This window comes from Cryptomeria japonica, chromosome 3 (genome assembly GCF_030272615.1).
Source record: "Cryptomeria japonica chromosome 3, Sugi_1.0, whole genome shotgun sequence".
Classification (NCBI taxonomy): Eukaryota; Viridiplantae; Streptophyta; class Pinopsida; order Cupressales; family Cupressaceae; genus Cryptomeria; species Cryptomeria japonica.
The window spans coordinates 32,507,613-32,525,799 of NC_081407.1; the positions used below are offsets into that span (position 1 = coordinate 32,507,613).

At 38.0% G+C, this 18,187-nt stretch overlaps 1 protein-coding gene across 2 annotated transcripts in view; it reads left to right on the forward strand.

Annotated features, from left to right (window-relative positions):
- The window catches only part of LOC131065989 (gamma aminobutyrate transaminase 1, mitochondrial), a 210,430-nt gene that overhangs the window by 41,561 nt on the left and 150,682 nt on the right, over positions 1-18,187 (forward strand). For both annotated transcript variants that reach the window (XM_058000646.2, XM_058000647.2), the window contains one exon: positions 6,861-6,933. In XM_058000646.2, coding sequence (XP_057856629.2) covers positions 6,861-6,933 — 73 coding nt within the window. The remainder of the gene's footprint in view (positions 1-6,860; positions 6,934-18,187) is intronic.

Sequence of the window (18,187 nt, forward strand, 5' to 3'; positions counted from 1 at the left end):
CACTTCCTCCAAAGGATGCACTTCCCACTATACAACCCCTGCTCTCCAAGACCTCTGCACCAACAGCCATTCCTAACCGGGCGTTGTCCAGTCTCGCCTAGGAATGGGTATTTGCTTGGCCTCCTTGCATTTCCAAGGGCCCTTCTTGCTTGGGACTATAGTATAGGGTCTCCACATCCATTCCCCATGGTTTCATGGTGGTTCCATAATGGGGAATGGAGTCAAGACTTCATTTACTCAAACCGGTTCAAAATTGGACAGTAAAACTGCAATTCACAAACTATTTACAAACACACTCAACCAGTAAACAAAAAGCTAATCTAATCACTCACAATGAAGATATATACACCCAAGAAGACATTCCACACAGGTTTGATCACAAATCAATCCATTTGTTTGCTTGGTAACTTCATTCAAACAGACTGGTAACTCAAAAACAATCACAGTCAGTACAGTTTGCTTGAGCCGTACAATCTCTGACAACCAGCCCTCTAACTTAGGGTTTAAAACATCTTATACTACCCATACCTCAGTCGGTGTGCCACATTTAGGGTTGTCCACACCAACCTAACGATTTTGACAACATGGTGGAAAAGTTGCTTGACAACTTTTAAAAGTTGCCATGCAACTTTTGCAATTTTTGAGCAACTTTCCCAATGTTGCTCTTCATGACTCCTAGACCCACAATGGGCCAACCTAAGGACACCACCATGATATGAAGGACCCCTAAACACCTCCAGGGCACACACAACCTCCATTTTCAAAGCAATCACAATTTTGACTTATGACCCCTAAGATCTCCTCTAGGACCCTACCTAGGACCTATGAGCACTTGGCTCATTATTTTATATACAATGGCTTCATAAGAAGCATAATACCAACAAAACAAGAAGGAGGGAGAGCTTGAAAGGGTGCTCCTGCACCAGGTAGGGTGGTAAAGGAGAGTGGGTAGTGGATGGGTAGGTTAAGGAGTGTGAGATATAGGTTCGAAAATGTAGGGAATGAGAGGAGAGGTTTAGGGAAGGGAAGTTAGGAATGGAAGGAAATGGGAGTGGAAGGTGGGAAGTTAGGATGGAAAGATGGAAGTGGAAGGGAAATGAAGGGAAGTAATCGGGCTTGGGCATCCACTGGTAATGCTGGGAAAGGTAGATTGGAAACTTTGGAGGGCAGAGGAAGTGTTTTACCTCACTTCATCCGAAAGAAAGAGACTTGATCAGCTCTTGTCTTACAAATGAAAGGCTTATAGCAAAGACTTGAAAACTACTAACGGCTAAGCTAAGACAACTAACCTAGAAAGTGAAAAAGTGGGGGTCCCCATTTGCAATGTGCTGATGTGTGAAAATGTCACAACAAAGTTGACTCTCTAGCTTTGATTGTTTAACTTGCCTTGCTTAAGCAAATCCTTTTATCTTCTGAGATGTTGAGAGTCTCATCCTATTGCAATTGTTTAACTGAAGCTATGAAGTTTATCATATTGCTTGTATGACTTTTTAATGTTGTTCACTTGATGCTAGCTCTAGTTTGACCACTTGGTGCTAATTGCATTGATAGCTTTTGATGAAGTTTTTTTAGACTTGTTTCACATCCTTGTGCATCCTTTCATATCCACGTGCAATCATACTTGTAAAAGACATAAACTTGAATCAAAACAATATGAATCCAAGAAGCAAATTTAAAATTGACCACAAACTCAAGTGTGACATGTATGCTACATCTAGGTCTAGGTTCAAATTCAACTTCACACACTTCATCTCATGCTTTCCAACACACTACATTATTTGAATCAAAACAATACGAATCCAAGAAACAAATTTAAAATTGACCACAAACTCAAGTGTGACATGTATGTTGCATTTAGGTCTAGGTTCAAATTCAACTTCACACACTTCATCTCATGCTCCCCAACATGCTACATTATGCTTGAGTTGACCTCCTTGCGTGGTCGTAGTTTCACGCCTCATAAGCTCAACTTCATGCTTGAGTGCAGTTTTCACCTTCATTCGCATAGCTTCTTGCTTGAGCGCACTTTTCACCTTCATTCGCACAACTTCTTGCTTGAGCGCACTTTTCACCTTCATTCGCACAACTTCTTGCTTGAGCGCATTTTTCACCTTCATTTGCACAACTACTTGCTTGAGCGCATTTTTCATCTTCATTCGCACTTCTTCTTGCTTGAGTTTACTTTTCACCTTCATTTGCACAACTTCTTGCTTGAGCACAATTTTCACCTTCATTTGCACAACTTCTTTGCTTAGGGCAAGGTCCTTGGCTTGACCAAAATCTTGGCTTAGCCAAATTTTATCTTTGCATCCGAATTCTTCAATCTTGACCCCTTACTAGCATTGCCTTAGATTATCTTGTGATTCTTGCCTCTATAACATGGGTGCACTTTTAGGGCCCATTTGCACAAATTGCTCTTGGTGAGCAAGCTAGTGTCAGGACCATGACTTAAGCCAATGTTTTACTTAGTCAATTTTTTCTTCTTCAAACTTCCATGAGTCCATTGTCTTCATTCTTTTCTATTTGGATGCATTTCATCCTTGGAAGGCAATTTTGTAAGCTTGAGGGTCACACTTCCTAGGGCGCAACATCTAGCCTAGTTTGCACAAAATGTCAAATGACTTGCTCACCTAGACAATCTTGTCCATTAAACTTTCATTGATCGCTAGGTTACTTGATCTCATCTAGACACACTAACCATGACAAACCCTGGTAACTTAACCTCTTTCCTTGTGACTTGACAACTTCTTGCTTCTTGACAACATTTGCAACTTTGCCACTTTGGCATCTCCTAGCAACCTGAACTCAACTCCTCATCCTGGACTGACAGAAGCAACCTCCACTCATAAGTAAAGGTTAACAACTAAGAAACTATTGCCAAGAAAAACACTAAAGCAAAGCAAAAAGTGGGAGTCAAATGTCACAACAGGGTCGTTTCCTACCCACCTTAATGTACACAAAATGTACCCTAGTGGGATGGGTCAAAATATATAGGGAACACTTGCATGGGGTACATAGGTTATGTTTGTGTCATAACAAACAAGGCATTGTTGGAGTTTTGTTCAACAACTCAACCACTTGCAGCTGAAGTTAGGAAAATGACAAGTTTAGTTTATGAATAAATAGATGATGATCTATTTTAGAATTTATTGTAAAAAGATTGCTACTATCATCTTTTATGAATATAAACAGTTTTGTAGCTAAGCATTAAACATTCTTTAGCATTCAAAATGACGATTGTGCAAACAATTTGCTCTTGAAAGACATTTATTATTTTAATTCAGGTACCACTTTAAAGGAGTATGTGTGATTTGTACATTAGTTTGACTGAGAAAAGGACCACTTGTGAGAATTGGTGGCAGCTATTAGATTTTCTTTACTATTTGATCTGTAATGCTTTAACTTCAATTTGATTTAAGGAATTAAGAAATGGTTTGTTGAATGCAAGATGTTTTATGATCTATTTTTGATAGATTCTTGTTATAGTTTTAATCGTATTCTAATAACTAAAAGCATGTTGTGAGTTGAATGATTCTGTTGGTGTGCTCTAATTTTTTTTCTGATGTTAGTTCCATATAAGCAATAGTTAGCAAAAGATCACAATTATACTTGATTAATCCTGAATCCTTGGGCCAGCCAATTAATTCCCCGAAAAAATTGTTGACCAATCATTGACCCAATTTTCAATATTTTTTGCATTTAATTCATGTTAAAATCATGTTAAACCCCCCCCCAAAAATGGCAAAAATTAAAAAAAAAATCATTGTAAAACTTGCAAAACCCTAGGAAAACTTGTGAAATTACTGAATTGCTTAGAAATAGGGTTGATCCGAGACAGAATCAGAGTCAATGTGGAATCAACATTGGAAAAGTTTTTTATTTTGTCCATTTTCGGGGGTTTCATCATTCCCCACACTTCACTTGTTCAAACCAACAAGCTTAATGACCCAACAAAGGCAGAAAGATCGTGAGCTCAATAGCCTAGTAGGGGTTTGAACCTTGGTGGCTGCCTCACCAATGGAGTGTTTCTACCACAACACTAAACGTCCAAAGACATGTATAATATATATAGATATAGATATATGATTTTTAATTTATAATTAATATAGTTAATTTTTGCTCAAACAAAGACATACAATTCATTATGTGAGTAATATATCCAAAGTCCTCCATGAAATAAATCTGAATAACAACAAACAAGCTTACATAGTTGTAATAAAAGAGCCTCCAACACATATTCATTAAAATTTGTCTCTACCTAAAATAGTAATTGCAAGCTAGGTATTGCCAAAACCAGTGGCTTGCTAATCTTTTACTTCAGCTAAACGAATGCCTTTTGTTGAATTCTACCGCATATAAAAGACCTACCAATTGCCATCAGGGAATATAAAGCAATGCAACTGTGGAATATGATTTGATAAGCTTTCTCAAATATTAAACTACCCCTAGAAAACTCCTTGCCTCAATCACAATGAGAGTCTTGGATCACTTCAAAATGGCTTCCACTTTTACTAAATCCCTAACAGTAGCTGGATCTCTGTCTGATAAGTTTTGATCTCAGCTACTTCATAGGCTTAGCTAATCTTTGATCTCTAACTTGGACGACTATTTGGTGTATTTAGTGGCTGCCCTTTTAAAAAGTTTAATGAATACTTGCCTATGCAATCGACAATATGGAAAACAACAAAAATCTATTTTCTACAATTCATGGGTTAAACTCTATTTTATTTACTCTCTATATCTCTATATGCTATGGAAAGTTTAAAAAAAAAGTAGTTTGTATCTATTTTTTTTACAATTTTTTACGATTTTTTAAAATCCAATTTTTTATCCATTTTTTTCAAATAATCTTATACTTTTGGTTTGCTGATTTTTTCCCCAAACGATTTTTGTTGCTATGATAGCATCGAGATTGCAGAATATGATTTGATAAGCTTTCTAAAATATTGAATTAACCCTGCAAAACCCCTTGCCTCAATCACAATGAAATTCTTGGATCACTCCAAAATGTCTTCCACTTTTACTATTTGTCTGTTAACTTTTGATCTCAGTTACTTCATAGACTTAGTTAATATTTGATGTCAGACTTAGACAACTATTTGATGTATTTGGTGACTGCCCTCTTAAAAAGTTAACTGAATATTTGCCTATGTAATCAGCAATATGAATATAAACAACAAACAATTATTTTCTACAATTCATGGGTTAAACTATATTTTATTTGCTCTTTATATCTCTATGCTATGGAAATTCCCTCAAGTTACTTAAAAAAATAGTGTTTGTTTCTTTTTCTATGTGTTTTTTTAAATCCTATTTTTTCCTGGTTTTTTCAAAATATCTTATACTTTGGTTTGCCGATTTTTTCCCCAAATGATTTTTGCTACTATGGTTTATTTGTCAACTTTACATAAAGAGTTTATAGTAGATCTGCTTTTATCTAGATATTCAGCTTTAGGATGGGTTTGCGATCTTGCATGTGCTTTGCAAGACATCTGATCAAAAGCTAAATGCTTTTGGGTTTTAAACAAATATTGAGCATGCTCAACACTGAGCTGCTACATAGGTCATTTGATTAAATATCCTTTGTGCACAACAGTCCTATCCATCGTGATAGCTTCGTTATTTTACTTTCACTTGCTATCAAAGGAACCGATTTACAATAATTGTTTCAATGTTGTCTCTAATTCATGGAGGCTCTATACTTACCCATTCATCATTTGTACAAAATTGAGCTGTTATGTTTGCTCTATTTTCTTGGTATTTGGTAGAAGCTGGGCTATTAACTAATCAATCCTTCTAACTATTATTGAATATGTTCTTTTGAAATCAAACTCTCAACAATTTTGTATTCTTTTGTCTATTGACTGTTGATACTTTTCCATTTAAATTCCAATGTTTTAATTAATATGCATTGAAGGAATGCTTCCAACGCCTTTTTGTCAACAGGGCAAATATACATTCAAGTTTCTACTATTTGGCTGCTACAATGATCCTTTTCTATAATAGTAGACTACATTTATTCTGTGGCAACCAAACACGTGCAATAGAGTTTTCTTGGGCCCCAATTAATATTTGAGTTTTTTGATTTCATCTTGTTCCTTACCTGTGTTTTGTTTATGAAATATGTAACTTGAGGTTTGGCTAACTATGGACTGTGAGTTCTCCAGAAATGGAATACTGGGCTGATAACAAATCCTAATGAAACTGAAAATCTAAAAATACATGATTAAAGAGATTGATGATAGAGCAATGAGAACACCTTGAAGGGAAAGCAAAACCATTTCAGGACAGAAATTGTTTTTTGAAAATAAAGTAACTATATTAAATGAAAGCAAATAACGCTTGAGTAGAGCACAGAATTCAAGGATTAGATGAAATTTGGAAGCATATGTGATGGGAAATGCTTGCTAGGAAGAATCATGATTCTGTAAAGTCTTCAATCTGGGAGGGCTAGAAATGCACCACAGAAAAGAGACATGATACTAGAGAATATCTGTCAATGTACTACTCTCTGGGAAATCTATCAAGAAGTTTGAAGCACATTAAGGCCATAATGAAAATTGGTCAAACAGAATAAAAGGATGGAACATTGATGAGATATTCTTTCAAGGGTTACCCTAGAGGAATGATCTTAACTACTTTGAGGTTATTGGCAGAAAACATAGGAATTTTTGACTAGAACCCTTTGTATTTGAAAGGAATGTATGTGATTAGTTTTGGTTATGTGGGCCAGTTACAATGGACCTTGTGGATACGTGTTGAAAGAATCTTATTTGAGTGTATTCATATAAATGTTGGCATTGTGTAGGTGAAAATATAAGACATATACTGATAAGAGACGTTCACCAAATTGTATGCAGGGTGTTTTTGTATATGATATTCATGGGAAGAAGTATCTTGATGCACTTGCAGGCCTTTGGTGCACTGCATTAGGTAATTTCACGGAACCATCACTTCAGTGCAGTAGTTAAAATAATTTCATATTCAATACTGTAAGGAATAAGTTGTATGAAAATAAATCTTTAGATTTGCAACAAGATGTCTATGAAGAATATCATTTGAAGAGCATATCCATCTCTGAAATGGATCGAAGAGATGAATTTTTTTGACGCATGCTTTAGTTCTTACATAAATTAGAAGAAACTTCAGATATTCAATTTTTCATGATTATAGATAAAAAATCTTCTTACAGAATTTTTAAAACTAGATCAATTATATATATTATGTTCAAAAGGGATATGGGCTTGTAATCAGCAAAGGTTCTTGGATCACTGCATTTTGGGATAAATGCAATAAATGCACAATTCAAATCGTTCAATATCTTTTCTAACTTGACTCATTCTTTGCTCCTGTGATCTCTTTCCCTTTTATATTTCAAAAAGCATGAAAAAAGCAAACTGAAAATCTATTTGGTCTCATTTTCTACATCCCTATTGTTGTCTCAATTTTTGAACTTTCAAAAAATTGACAACCCCTAAAAATTTTTACCCAAAATTTGTATTTTTTTTCTCTAAAGCACGTTTTATGAAGTTTAAAACTCATATTTGTTATTGTCAAATTATCAGCGGGTGTGTTTCTCATCTTTGTCCAAGTTTTGGTTGGTTTTTGCTTTCATTTTCCTAGCTTTTTGTGTAATTTTGGGTTTTGAGTTCCTCTTTGCAAGTAGGAACTTTTGGATGTCACTGTAAGTGGGAACTTTTTGCTCAAACTGCAAGTTAACTTTACTTGCAGTAGGGTCTTAGAAACCTGATTACAAGTTACCTGTAGTAGGGTCTTAGAAACCTGATTGCAAGCATGCAACCTAGTCTCCTTTATTGCAAGTTTCTTTTACTTGTAATCGGGCCTCCAAAACCTGATTGCAAGCTGATATTGCAAGAATGTTAAACACTTTGGTCACTTTTAATTAGGCCCCAAAGACCCGATTGCAAGGGGTCTTAATGCATGTAAAGATAGCAAGCAAAAGCCAGTGTTGTCATATGTTGATGATAGTAGTGATGTAAATTGAAAAGAGTACAATGTCATATGTACAGCTCCTGAAGAATCAGTATTATCCCAAGCAAGAAGATGAGGTTGGAGTTCATTGGCAAAGGACATAAGAACTATCAATGATCCAAGTTGATGTTCCTGGACAAATACTTTCATCGATCTCGAATACTTAAAGTTCCAGCATCTTGTAGCAGCATGAAGACCTCTTAGACAGAGGATGATGTAAATAGAGTCGTGTCTTGGACACTTAGATTAGTTTCAATTATGCAATTGTAATTTCCTTTTGACAAATTACATGTAATGTCAAAAGATGTAATTGCAAGGAGTCATATTACATGTATTCTTGTAACTTGTAATTACATGTAAATAAATTACAAGTTGAAAGACAATAGGATTGCAATTTGGAATGTCATAGTTAGTTGTAGTTAGTTGGACTTCTCCCACTTTTTTCTCTTAGCTCCTCTCCTATATATATTGGAGGATGTTTTATGTAATTTCTATCTTTTTGGCAAGTAAGAAAACTTTGTAGAAATTTACAGCCATAAAAACTTTGTGTTTTATATTTGTAAATTTGACTTTCAAGTAATATAAGGAGAACACTTGAGTTTTCAGACTTTGTGTTGAGGCTTTGTTCATATATCCATTGTGTTCTTATGTCACAGTGATATACTTTTCTGCATATACTTGAGATTCTAGTGAGTTGTTAAAAGGAGCTTTAATCTAATTTCTTGTAGACTTTGTGCTGCAAATATTGAGGATTAAGTTAATATAGTTAAGTTTCATAATAGAGAGGGGTTACAAGATTGTGCTTGTAGGTGTTCCTATTTATAGTAGTCTAGAGGTACACCATATCAATAGACTTTGAGTTATTGTAAGTTGTACATTGTTGTCATACTAATCATTCTAAAAGGTAGATAGGACAATAGACAAGTGAAGGCTTTGAACTTTGCTTGTATATTCCCGTCTTGGGGGAAGTGACAAAAGACTTTGCGCTTTAATGGAAACTTTGCTTTTCTCATGTAAGCATCTTTGTAGTTCTTGAAATTTCTTAAAATTCTGTATTTGTTACTCTAGTTGTAGCGTCTTTTCTGAAAAGAGAAGAATATCATCTTTTCTAAAAAGAGAAGAATATCATCTTTTCTGAAAAAGAGAAGAGGATGTTGTCCCACCCAAGTTAGATTAGTGTTTATGTATTATGGTTAATTTGTAGTTGTAGTGTCCTAAATTGTGCCTAGTGCATTTATGACACTTACGCATGGCACCTAGTGCATTTATGACAAATCTATGAGCAAAATTATATTATTTTTGCATCTTGAGCTCAAAAGACAAAGTGCCTCGAAATGCCTAGAAACCCCCATTAGGCCTAGTTGTGGATGGACGTAAGCGCGATGCGGGGACGCCTGCATGTCGTGCTAACGTCCCGAAAAGCTGGCAGAATCTCGAATTTGACAGAGAGTTGGACGCTGGCCGACACGTGTCCTTTGGCTCGCGTTTCGCCATAACGGCTCTTTGCGTCTCTTCCGAGTTTAAGAACCCTTCCTAGCTCATTTTGAAGGGTTCCCATCTTGGGTTCTTGGCTCTTGGCTCTTATTGCACTCTTGAGATCATACTGCTCTCTTCATGCTCTTGGACTTGCACTCTACCAATATCAAGCTACAACCATCTTGTGGTGGCTCTTACCAACAAACACTATTGCGGGCTTCGTCACGCTCGTATCTTCAACAAAGAGGGGTTTGGCTTCATGCCTTGTCTTCTCTTTTATCTATTTTTTTCACATGCAATGAGTCCTTTGCATTGTTGATGGTATCTATTATCTAGGTGCATTCATTATTTTTCACACTTCCAATATTTCCAATATTTAATGCATGCAATAGGGGTTTGCTTCCATTAAGCGTAGCATAGTTTCTATTTGCATATTTCCAATTTTCCAATTTACCAATTTTCTAATTTTCCAATTTACCAAGTTTTCGTGGTAGTGGAAACACCTAAACAGGGGTCTGACTGATGCATGCCTCTATACAACCCCAACAATTTTCCTCATCTTGTGTGTAGGTGACATACAGGTTCCACGTGCAGGAAACTGTGTATAGAGTCGGATTTTGAGACTTCTCTGTCCGCGGGTTGTACATACGATAGCGTGTCGTGCTACCGTCTGCACCTTGCGCTGGAGTCCAAAAGCCTAGAGCTCCTCGGTTGGAAGGTATAATCCGCTTTTGATTTTGTATTATTCTGTAAACTCAGTTTTTGTATATTTTTTGTTCCTACATTATAATTCTGTGCTAGTTAGGTTAGTTATTTGTTATCCCCTGGCTCACCTTAGCGCCAGTTCGAAGAGGTAGCGGTGGACTGATTTGCCTTCAAAGATTCATCATCTTGGAGGGGGCAAATTTCCTCCCCTACAATAATAGTAGGAAAGGGGGAGCCTTCCCTTAGAATTAGGAGAGTTCTAAACTCACACACTGTGGCTGAAAACATAATTTTGCACACCTTTGTAGGTGTACAAAATTTTCTACCAACACCTATAACTTCCATATAACGATAGTAATTGGTAAAAGTTGAATGTATTAATGAATGATCGAAAGATCATTATATAGATTACAAGAGATCGATGTTTTTAATAAGAAATAAATGATAACAAATGCAAAATTAGAAACTACTAATATTTACAATATATTACAATATTGACCATTAAATAATTGAATAAAGATATTATTCTAACACCCTCCTTAATGGTCAATCTGTCTACTACACCAACTAGCCCCTTGAATTTAACAAATTTATCTGGATGTAGGGACTTGGTGAGGATATCTGCAGTCTGGTCCCCAGTAGGAACATACTACAAATCCAGTGATCCATCTTCAGCCAGCTTGCGGATAAAGTGACAATGAAGCTCGACATGCTTGGTTCGCTCATGGAAGACTAGATTTTTTGCAAGTTTCAACACCCCTTGATTGTCACAGAAGAGGCGTGTAGGACCTGCTTGAACAACTAGATGTTTGAAAGCATCCTTCGAAGCCAAATTGCCTCACAAGCTGCTTTGACTGTTCCTCGATATTTAGCTTCGATCGAGGAAAGACCTACGACTTACTGCTTCTTACTAGTCCAAGTGACAACACCTGTGCCCAAACTGAAGACATACCTAGATGTGGACTTTCTATCATCAACAAAGCGTGCCCAATCCAAATTTGTGAAACCGATGAGTCTGGGATCTTTGGTCCGTCCATAAAGGATACCAAAGTCTGAAGTGCCCTTGACATAGCACAAAAATCCACCTCACTGCAACTCAAAGATTTGATGTAGTTGTCATGAAGTGGGATATGTAACTCACTACATAGCGCAGATCAGGTCTAGTGGAGGTGAGATATGTTAAACTGCCCGCTAGTTGCCTGAAATCGGATTCATTCTCAACTGGAGAACCGGATTTTGCTGACAACTTCAGGCCTTTCTCCATAGGTGTAGATTAGGTTTACAGTCCTGCATTCGAAGCTTGTCTAGCAGAGCTCTAGCATATTTGGACTGAGAGATGAAGATGCCATGAGACTGCTGCCAAACTTCAACACCTAGGTAGTAGTGCAGAAGCCCAAGGTCGTTCATGTCAAAAGACTAGCATAAATTATGCTTGATTCCATGAATCAAAGATGTTGAACTGCCAATGATGATCAGATCATCAACATATATAACTAGAAGGATGATATCGCTACCAGTAGTCTTGATATATAGATTTGAGTCAGGACTCCTCTGGAAACGTTGATCTATGAGGTATTTATCAATTTTCATGTACCATGCCCGAGGACGCTGTTTCAGGCCATAGAGTGCTTTCACCAGTTTGAGCACCTGGTGTTCTTTTCTGGCAACCTTGAATCCAAGAGGTTGCGTCATGTAGACCTCTTCTTGTAACTCACCATTTAGGAAGGCACTCTTGACCTCCATCTGCTGGACCTTCTAGCCACACTGAGCTGCCATGGCTAGGACTAATCTAATGGTGCTCATCTTTGCTGTCGGAGCAAAGGTCTCCTTGTAATCAATTCCTTCATGCTGAGAGAAGCCTTTGGCAACGAGACGAGCCTTGTACTTATCCAAAGTACCATCAGCCTTGTATTTGACTTTATTGACCCATTTGCATCCAATGGGTTTCTTCCCTGGAGGAAAATTTGACAGAACCTAAGTGTTATTTTTCAATGAGCTTTGGTGCTTGATTGCCATAGCTTGTTCCTACTCAGGTATCCCTTTCGCCTCTATGTATGTTTGAGGTTCATAAACACTGTGAATGTTGGCCATGAGAGCAAAATTGACATAATCAGGATGTTTGATCGTCTTCCAAGCAATTCTACCCTCGATGAGTTCATCATCATGAAGATCAGCAATTGTCTTAGTCCACCATTTAGGCCGGAGAGTAGAAGTGCCAATATCAGATGCAGGAAGTGCAACAGGATCAGGTTCATCAAACAGAAGATCGGATGAATCTCGAGCAAAATCAAGTGGTGCAACTACGTGTCTAGGTGATCCTGCAAGAGAAGGAACTGGTGTAGGTGTAGGAGTTGGAGCCCTCCCATTACGTGGACCTAATGGAAGACGAACACCCAAGTCTGAAGCCTTCAATGGCTGATCCTCTGAAACCACAATTGGAGGAGAGAGCTGAAATGGCCCTTGTTCCTCATCAAAACCACATCACGACTGAAGATGAGACTATCTCTCAATGTTAACAAGTCAATAGGTTTTGTGAGTATCACTATAGCTGGTGAGCATGAGTTTTTGGCTCTTGGCTTTCAACTTAGGGCGCTTAGCATTAGGGATCCAAACAAAAGTAGTGTAACCAAAAACCTTCATGTGACTAATTTTGGGCTTGCAGCCTGACCAGGCCTCTTCTGGAGTCTTCTTCACAGCCATTGTAGGAGACGGATTTAGAAGATAAACTACAGTGTTAACTGCTTCAGCCCAAAACTTCTTTGGAACACTCTTGTGTTCAAGCATAGACTGGGCCATTTGGGTAATCGTGTGGTTTCTCTGCTCAACGACACCATTTTTTTGAGGGGTGTAAGGTGTAGTGAGTTGGCGCTTGATGCCATGTTCACAGAAATGGGAGAATGCAGAACAACAAAAATTCTTCCCCATTATTAGACCAAAGAGTAACAATATGTTGGCTAGACTCTTTTTCTGCTAATGCTTTGAACTTTTGAAACGCAACAAACACCTCTGATTTCTGTTGAAGAAAATACACCCACATCTTTCGACTGAAATCATCAACAAAAAGTAAAAAATACCTAGACCTAGTAACAAATAGAGTAGCCATAAATCCATAAATATCAGCATGGACCAGTTGTAGTACCTTAGAATCTCTCCAAGAGTCACCATTTGAAAACCGAGTCTGATGTTGCTTCCCAGCTTGACATGCTTTGCAAACTCGGAAGTTTTGGGTCTGGAACTCTGGCATTTCGATGACAAGATCTTCCTGAACAAGTTGAGAAAGATAGTGGACATTTAAGTGCCCATAACCTTGATGCCAGAGTGTCCTAACAGAGGAGCGCTTGGTTGCCATGGCAAGCTCTTGAGAATCACCAGAATCAAGTAGTCTGAATAGACCATGATCCTCAAGACCCACGACAACTGTAGATTGAGTCTCCCGATCATTGATATTGCACTGATGTGATCTGAAGGTCATGTCAGGTCGAGGAGAATGTCTTAGAATTTGACTGACTGAGAGAAGGTTGAGTTCCTTTCCTAAAATATGGTACATGTTGAGGAAAAGCAATTTCCTCCCTCCAGACTGAAACTACACATTGCCCTTTCCAACAACGGTGTGCTGTTCCCCTCCTCCAAAGATAACTGAATCTGAGTAAGGCTGAAAATTAGTGAACCAAATCCCGATGATGAGTGAAATGGCGTGAGGCACCGGAATCGATATTCCAGGCAAAAGATCTCACATGGTTTGCAGGTCTTTTAGCCATGAAGGCGTAAAAGACTGACTCACTCTACTCAGTGTGCTCTGCTACATTTGCTTTAGGCTGTGAACCACTTTGTTTAGCCTGTGCAGCCAAGCGTTTACGACACTCCAATTTCATATGACCAAGTTTATGGTAGTAATTGCACTGAACACTTTTCTTCTTTCAGCCTTCTGATGACAGAGTAGAGGATGATCCTTGGCTGCAAATGCTTGTTTTGTAGAGGATGATCTACTCTTGCTGTTGTACTGTTGATCTTGTTGTAGAAGTTTAGTGTAGAGATTAACGAACTTCAGATCAACACCAGTTGAGGTGATTATGAGTGTTTTGACAAAATGCTCGTAGGACTTTGGCAAACTCTTCAAAGTGATAATGACCATGTCCTCCTCCATATGCTGCCCTTGGCTTCTAATTGGTCACAGACGTTCTTGTTCCGATTGAGATGCTCATGAAGGGATTTGCGCTCATCCATGACAATAGAGAAGAGCGTATTTTTCAGAAAGAAGGCTTTTCTCTTATCAGATGTCTCATGGAGCATCTTGAGATGCTCCCATATCTCGACAATTGTTTTGCGGGTAGGTATCTGAGGAAGCTGATCGTCGGTCATTGAGAGCTTATGAGCATGACAACTTCACGATTTTGTCCATCAAACTTTGTTTGATCAGGACTGACTGCGGTGGGATGAGAGACCTTTCCAAGGAGCAACTAATTGATGACACGATACTAAAAAATTGTGAGCATCCGCTGCTTCAAGGTATTAGAATTTCTGACTCCCCTCGAGCAAAATATTCGTCAGAGATGCCATCACTGAAAAATTGAGGTCAAAGTTGGTCGACCAAATGACCACACGAATATCAAGGCAAGAGTTGTTCAACACGTGAAATCACGTGAACATGATGTTTTAAGAATGAAACTAAGGCAGAAAGCTTGCACTGATTTTGAAGTAGAAAAGTGAATTTTTGGGCATGAATCCCAATGTACGGATTTCAGATGACCAGAAAATTCTTACAGAGACCCAAAAGAGTTTGTGAAAAACCCAAATTTTTTTTTAAACAACCCAGAAAAATTTGTTGATGGTCTTGTTGTGACCATTTCACAACATCACCCCATCAAAATGGGAACCCCCTCTTTTTCTTCAAGCCTTTGTGTCTCTTAGCATAGTATCTCTCTTGTAAACTTGAATAAGTAGGGTTAAGTGTCATCATCAATCTGATTGATCAAGGCTTACGATGGCAAACCATTGAATGGAAAAGGTCAAGTTAAACAAGATGAAGGAAGTTTGATGGAGGAGTCCCTTAGAGAAAACCTAGTTTGCTATGCAAAGTTTCCTTCGTCATCCAAGAGGATTGATCACACTTCATTAAGAGGTGGGTTACAAGAGCAAAATTTGGTTAAGTACATGAAAATTTCCATTGCCCCTCCACGGGAGCAAATTTTTCTCATGAAAACTTCCTTTACCTTGAATTTGGAGCGAACTTCTTGAAGCACTTCCGTTGCTCCCATTTTGGAGCAATTTCCATTGCTCTTGATTTGGAGCGAACTTCTTGAAGTCACTTCCATTGCCTTGAATTTGGATCGATTTCCATTGCTCCTGATTTGGAGCGAACTTCTTGAAGTCACTTCCATTGCCTTGAATGTGGAGCGAACTCCTCTTAAATGCATTTCCATTGATCATGAATTAGAGTGAACCTTATTGAGTGACTTCCATTGCTCTCAAATTGGAGCGAAGCTCATTTGAATTGATTTCCATTGCTCCCAAATTGGAGCTATCTTCCTTTAAAAGGTAGTTCCATTGCTCTCAAATTGGAGCGAAGCTCATTTGAATTGATTTCCATTGCTTCCAAATTGGAGCGATCTTCCTTTAAAAGCACTTCCATTGCTCCTGAATTGAAGCGAATTTCCTCTTTAATGTTCATTAAGAAGATCAATCGAATATGAATTTTGGTGCCGAGGTATAAGTTCAAATGAAAATTATGTTAAATGAGTATCAAGTTGGCCACGTGTAAATTTTATTTCACTAAACCAAGTCAGCCTGCTTGGGAAGAGACACCCTTTCCCCTTAGGCGTCTATAAAGAGGCATTCATTTAGTTATTTCAATCATCAATTCAATTCATTTTACTCCTCTTACCAGCGAATCTGATCAGCAAAGCAACGAATTCAATCAGCATTGGCAGCGAAATTCATCAAGAAGACAACAAATCTACTCGGTAAGGAAGCATATCTAAGCATATCATCAGCGAATTTCCTCTTTAACAGTGGATTTCAAGAGCAAAATCAGTGATTACAATTAGTGTCATTGGCGAATTCGTCCTAGGGTGCAGCGAATTTATTATAAGAAGGGCGAATTTGTTCACTCAACTTCAGCACCAACAGAGTTGCTGAGTATTCTCAGTCTCATCCTTTGATCAGGGGCATCAATTCAAGGTCAAAATAAAAAATCAGAGGTAAGTATGACATACAGATTGCTAAAGAATTAGGTACAGGTCTGATCTATGCCAAACTTTGATTATTTTTGTTAGATTAGACCTCTTTAAGGCTGTGTTGATGCGTCTAAAGTCGCGTACCGCTACGACTCTATACAACCAACGCATAATAGAATGTTCTCGCCAAGTATCCTATCCTCTCTTGTATAAGGAAGCCCCAATGTTGTTTTAGTTGATCAAAGGGGACAACCTCAAGGTTCCAAATGTCAGTTCTTGATTGTAGGATAACTCAACGGTCGGTGTGTTTTGCTGGGAGCACAAGGGGACTAATGTTTCGCAACAAGCTGGTCAACATCTGATTCTCGAATTGGGAAATAAAAGCAAAGGAGAAGGGTTCAGGAAACCTAAAATTAACAAGATTGGTATGCGGGTAGACGGATTCAACATAACTAATCCCTGCTTGGCCAAAATAACTCACAACCTCGCAGGAACGGTGCAATCTTCAAGGGGACTTAGAAGATTTTCAGACCGCAGGTGCATGGCCAAGCACCCAATTTTGGCGCAGCTTAGACAAACATTTGCAATTGAACTAAACACGATTTAAAGGCTCAGGCTAACCATACACAAGGACACACAATTAGAATATCCTCAATCGTATGCGCCTGAATCCATCAAATACTTGCATACCAAAAAGATCTATCTAAATTGCTGAAGAAAACCATACAAATAGAAGAAAACCAAGATAACAAACACCATTCTTAAATGCTTATATATTGATTTTGACTACCCTTGCAACAATTTTTTGCAGCATTTCTATGCTACTACTAAAGTTTAACCTTCTACAAAACTCTAACCTATTCTAATTGCCTACAAAAACTCTAACCAGAATCTAACTGTCTAAAAATCTGACAATAATCTAACCCTTTACAAAAGAAAGGCCTCTGCCTTTTATAGATTTTACAATTTGAATTGGTGGCCAGGATTGATTGCATCCAGTGCCCTGGTTTGCCTTCCAGAAGCTGACAACTTTAACCCATGCCAACTCAATTCCGAGTTATCCACCCAACCATAATTCCAACTACCTACAACTGTTTGGCTTTAATTTGGTCAATTTGGCAGCTAGACATAACTGTCCACAACTGACTTGTTTCCCCACTGTCCACAACTGACCTGTTTCCCCTTTGTTTCAAAATATCTTGAACGGGACCCACAAGTAGTTTTTTACAATAAACAATTTCAGTTCTTTAAACAGAATGTCTAGAATTAAATCCAACTGTGCATATCTGAGAATGCACATTTTGTAGCACTCTGTTTTCTTTGTCTTCAATCTCATTTATGGACTTCGACTTTGTGGTCCGGTGGCGTGCTTCCCCGTGCTGTGTGTTGCGCTCTATGGTGTGTTCCTGTATTTCCTCCTTCGACGTTGGTCGTGATCAAGGCTCTTTGGCTTCGTTGATCTGCAAACAATCAATTTCCATTCCGGATTAATCATTTTGAAAAATTAAATAAATTAAATTAACAATCATATTAAATTTTATCTCTAAATGCCCCTCTTCTCCAATATGAAGTTTGGTCCTTCCTCCTGATTTGCTCTCTTACTTAGACAAAATTCGGGCCTGGGAGTCCTTTTGCGAGATTGTTTATTTTGATCTTTTTTGGGCCGATGGTTTAGTGCACGACTTTGCTCTCTTTTTAAATTTCGGCTTCCAAGGTCATTTTGATAGAAATGGGTCCTTAAACGTTTTTCAGCCTAAAAGGTGAAAATGCGAATTGGTCTTCTCTTTTCCTTTTCGGCCTAAAAGGCCTAATTGCGTGATTGTGATCTTTTGAAGTTTTTC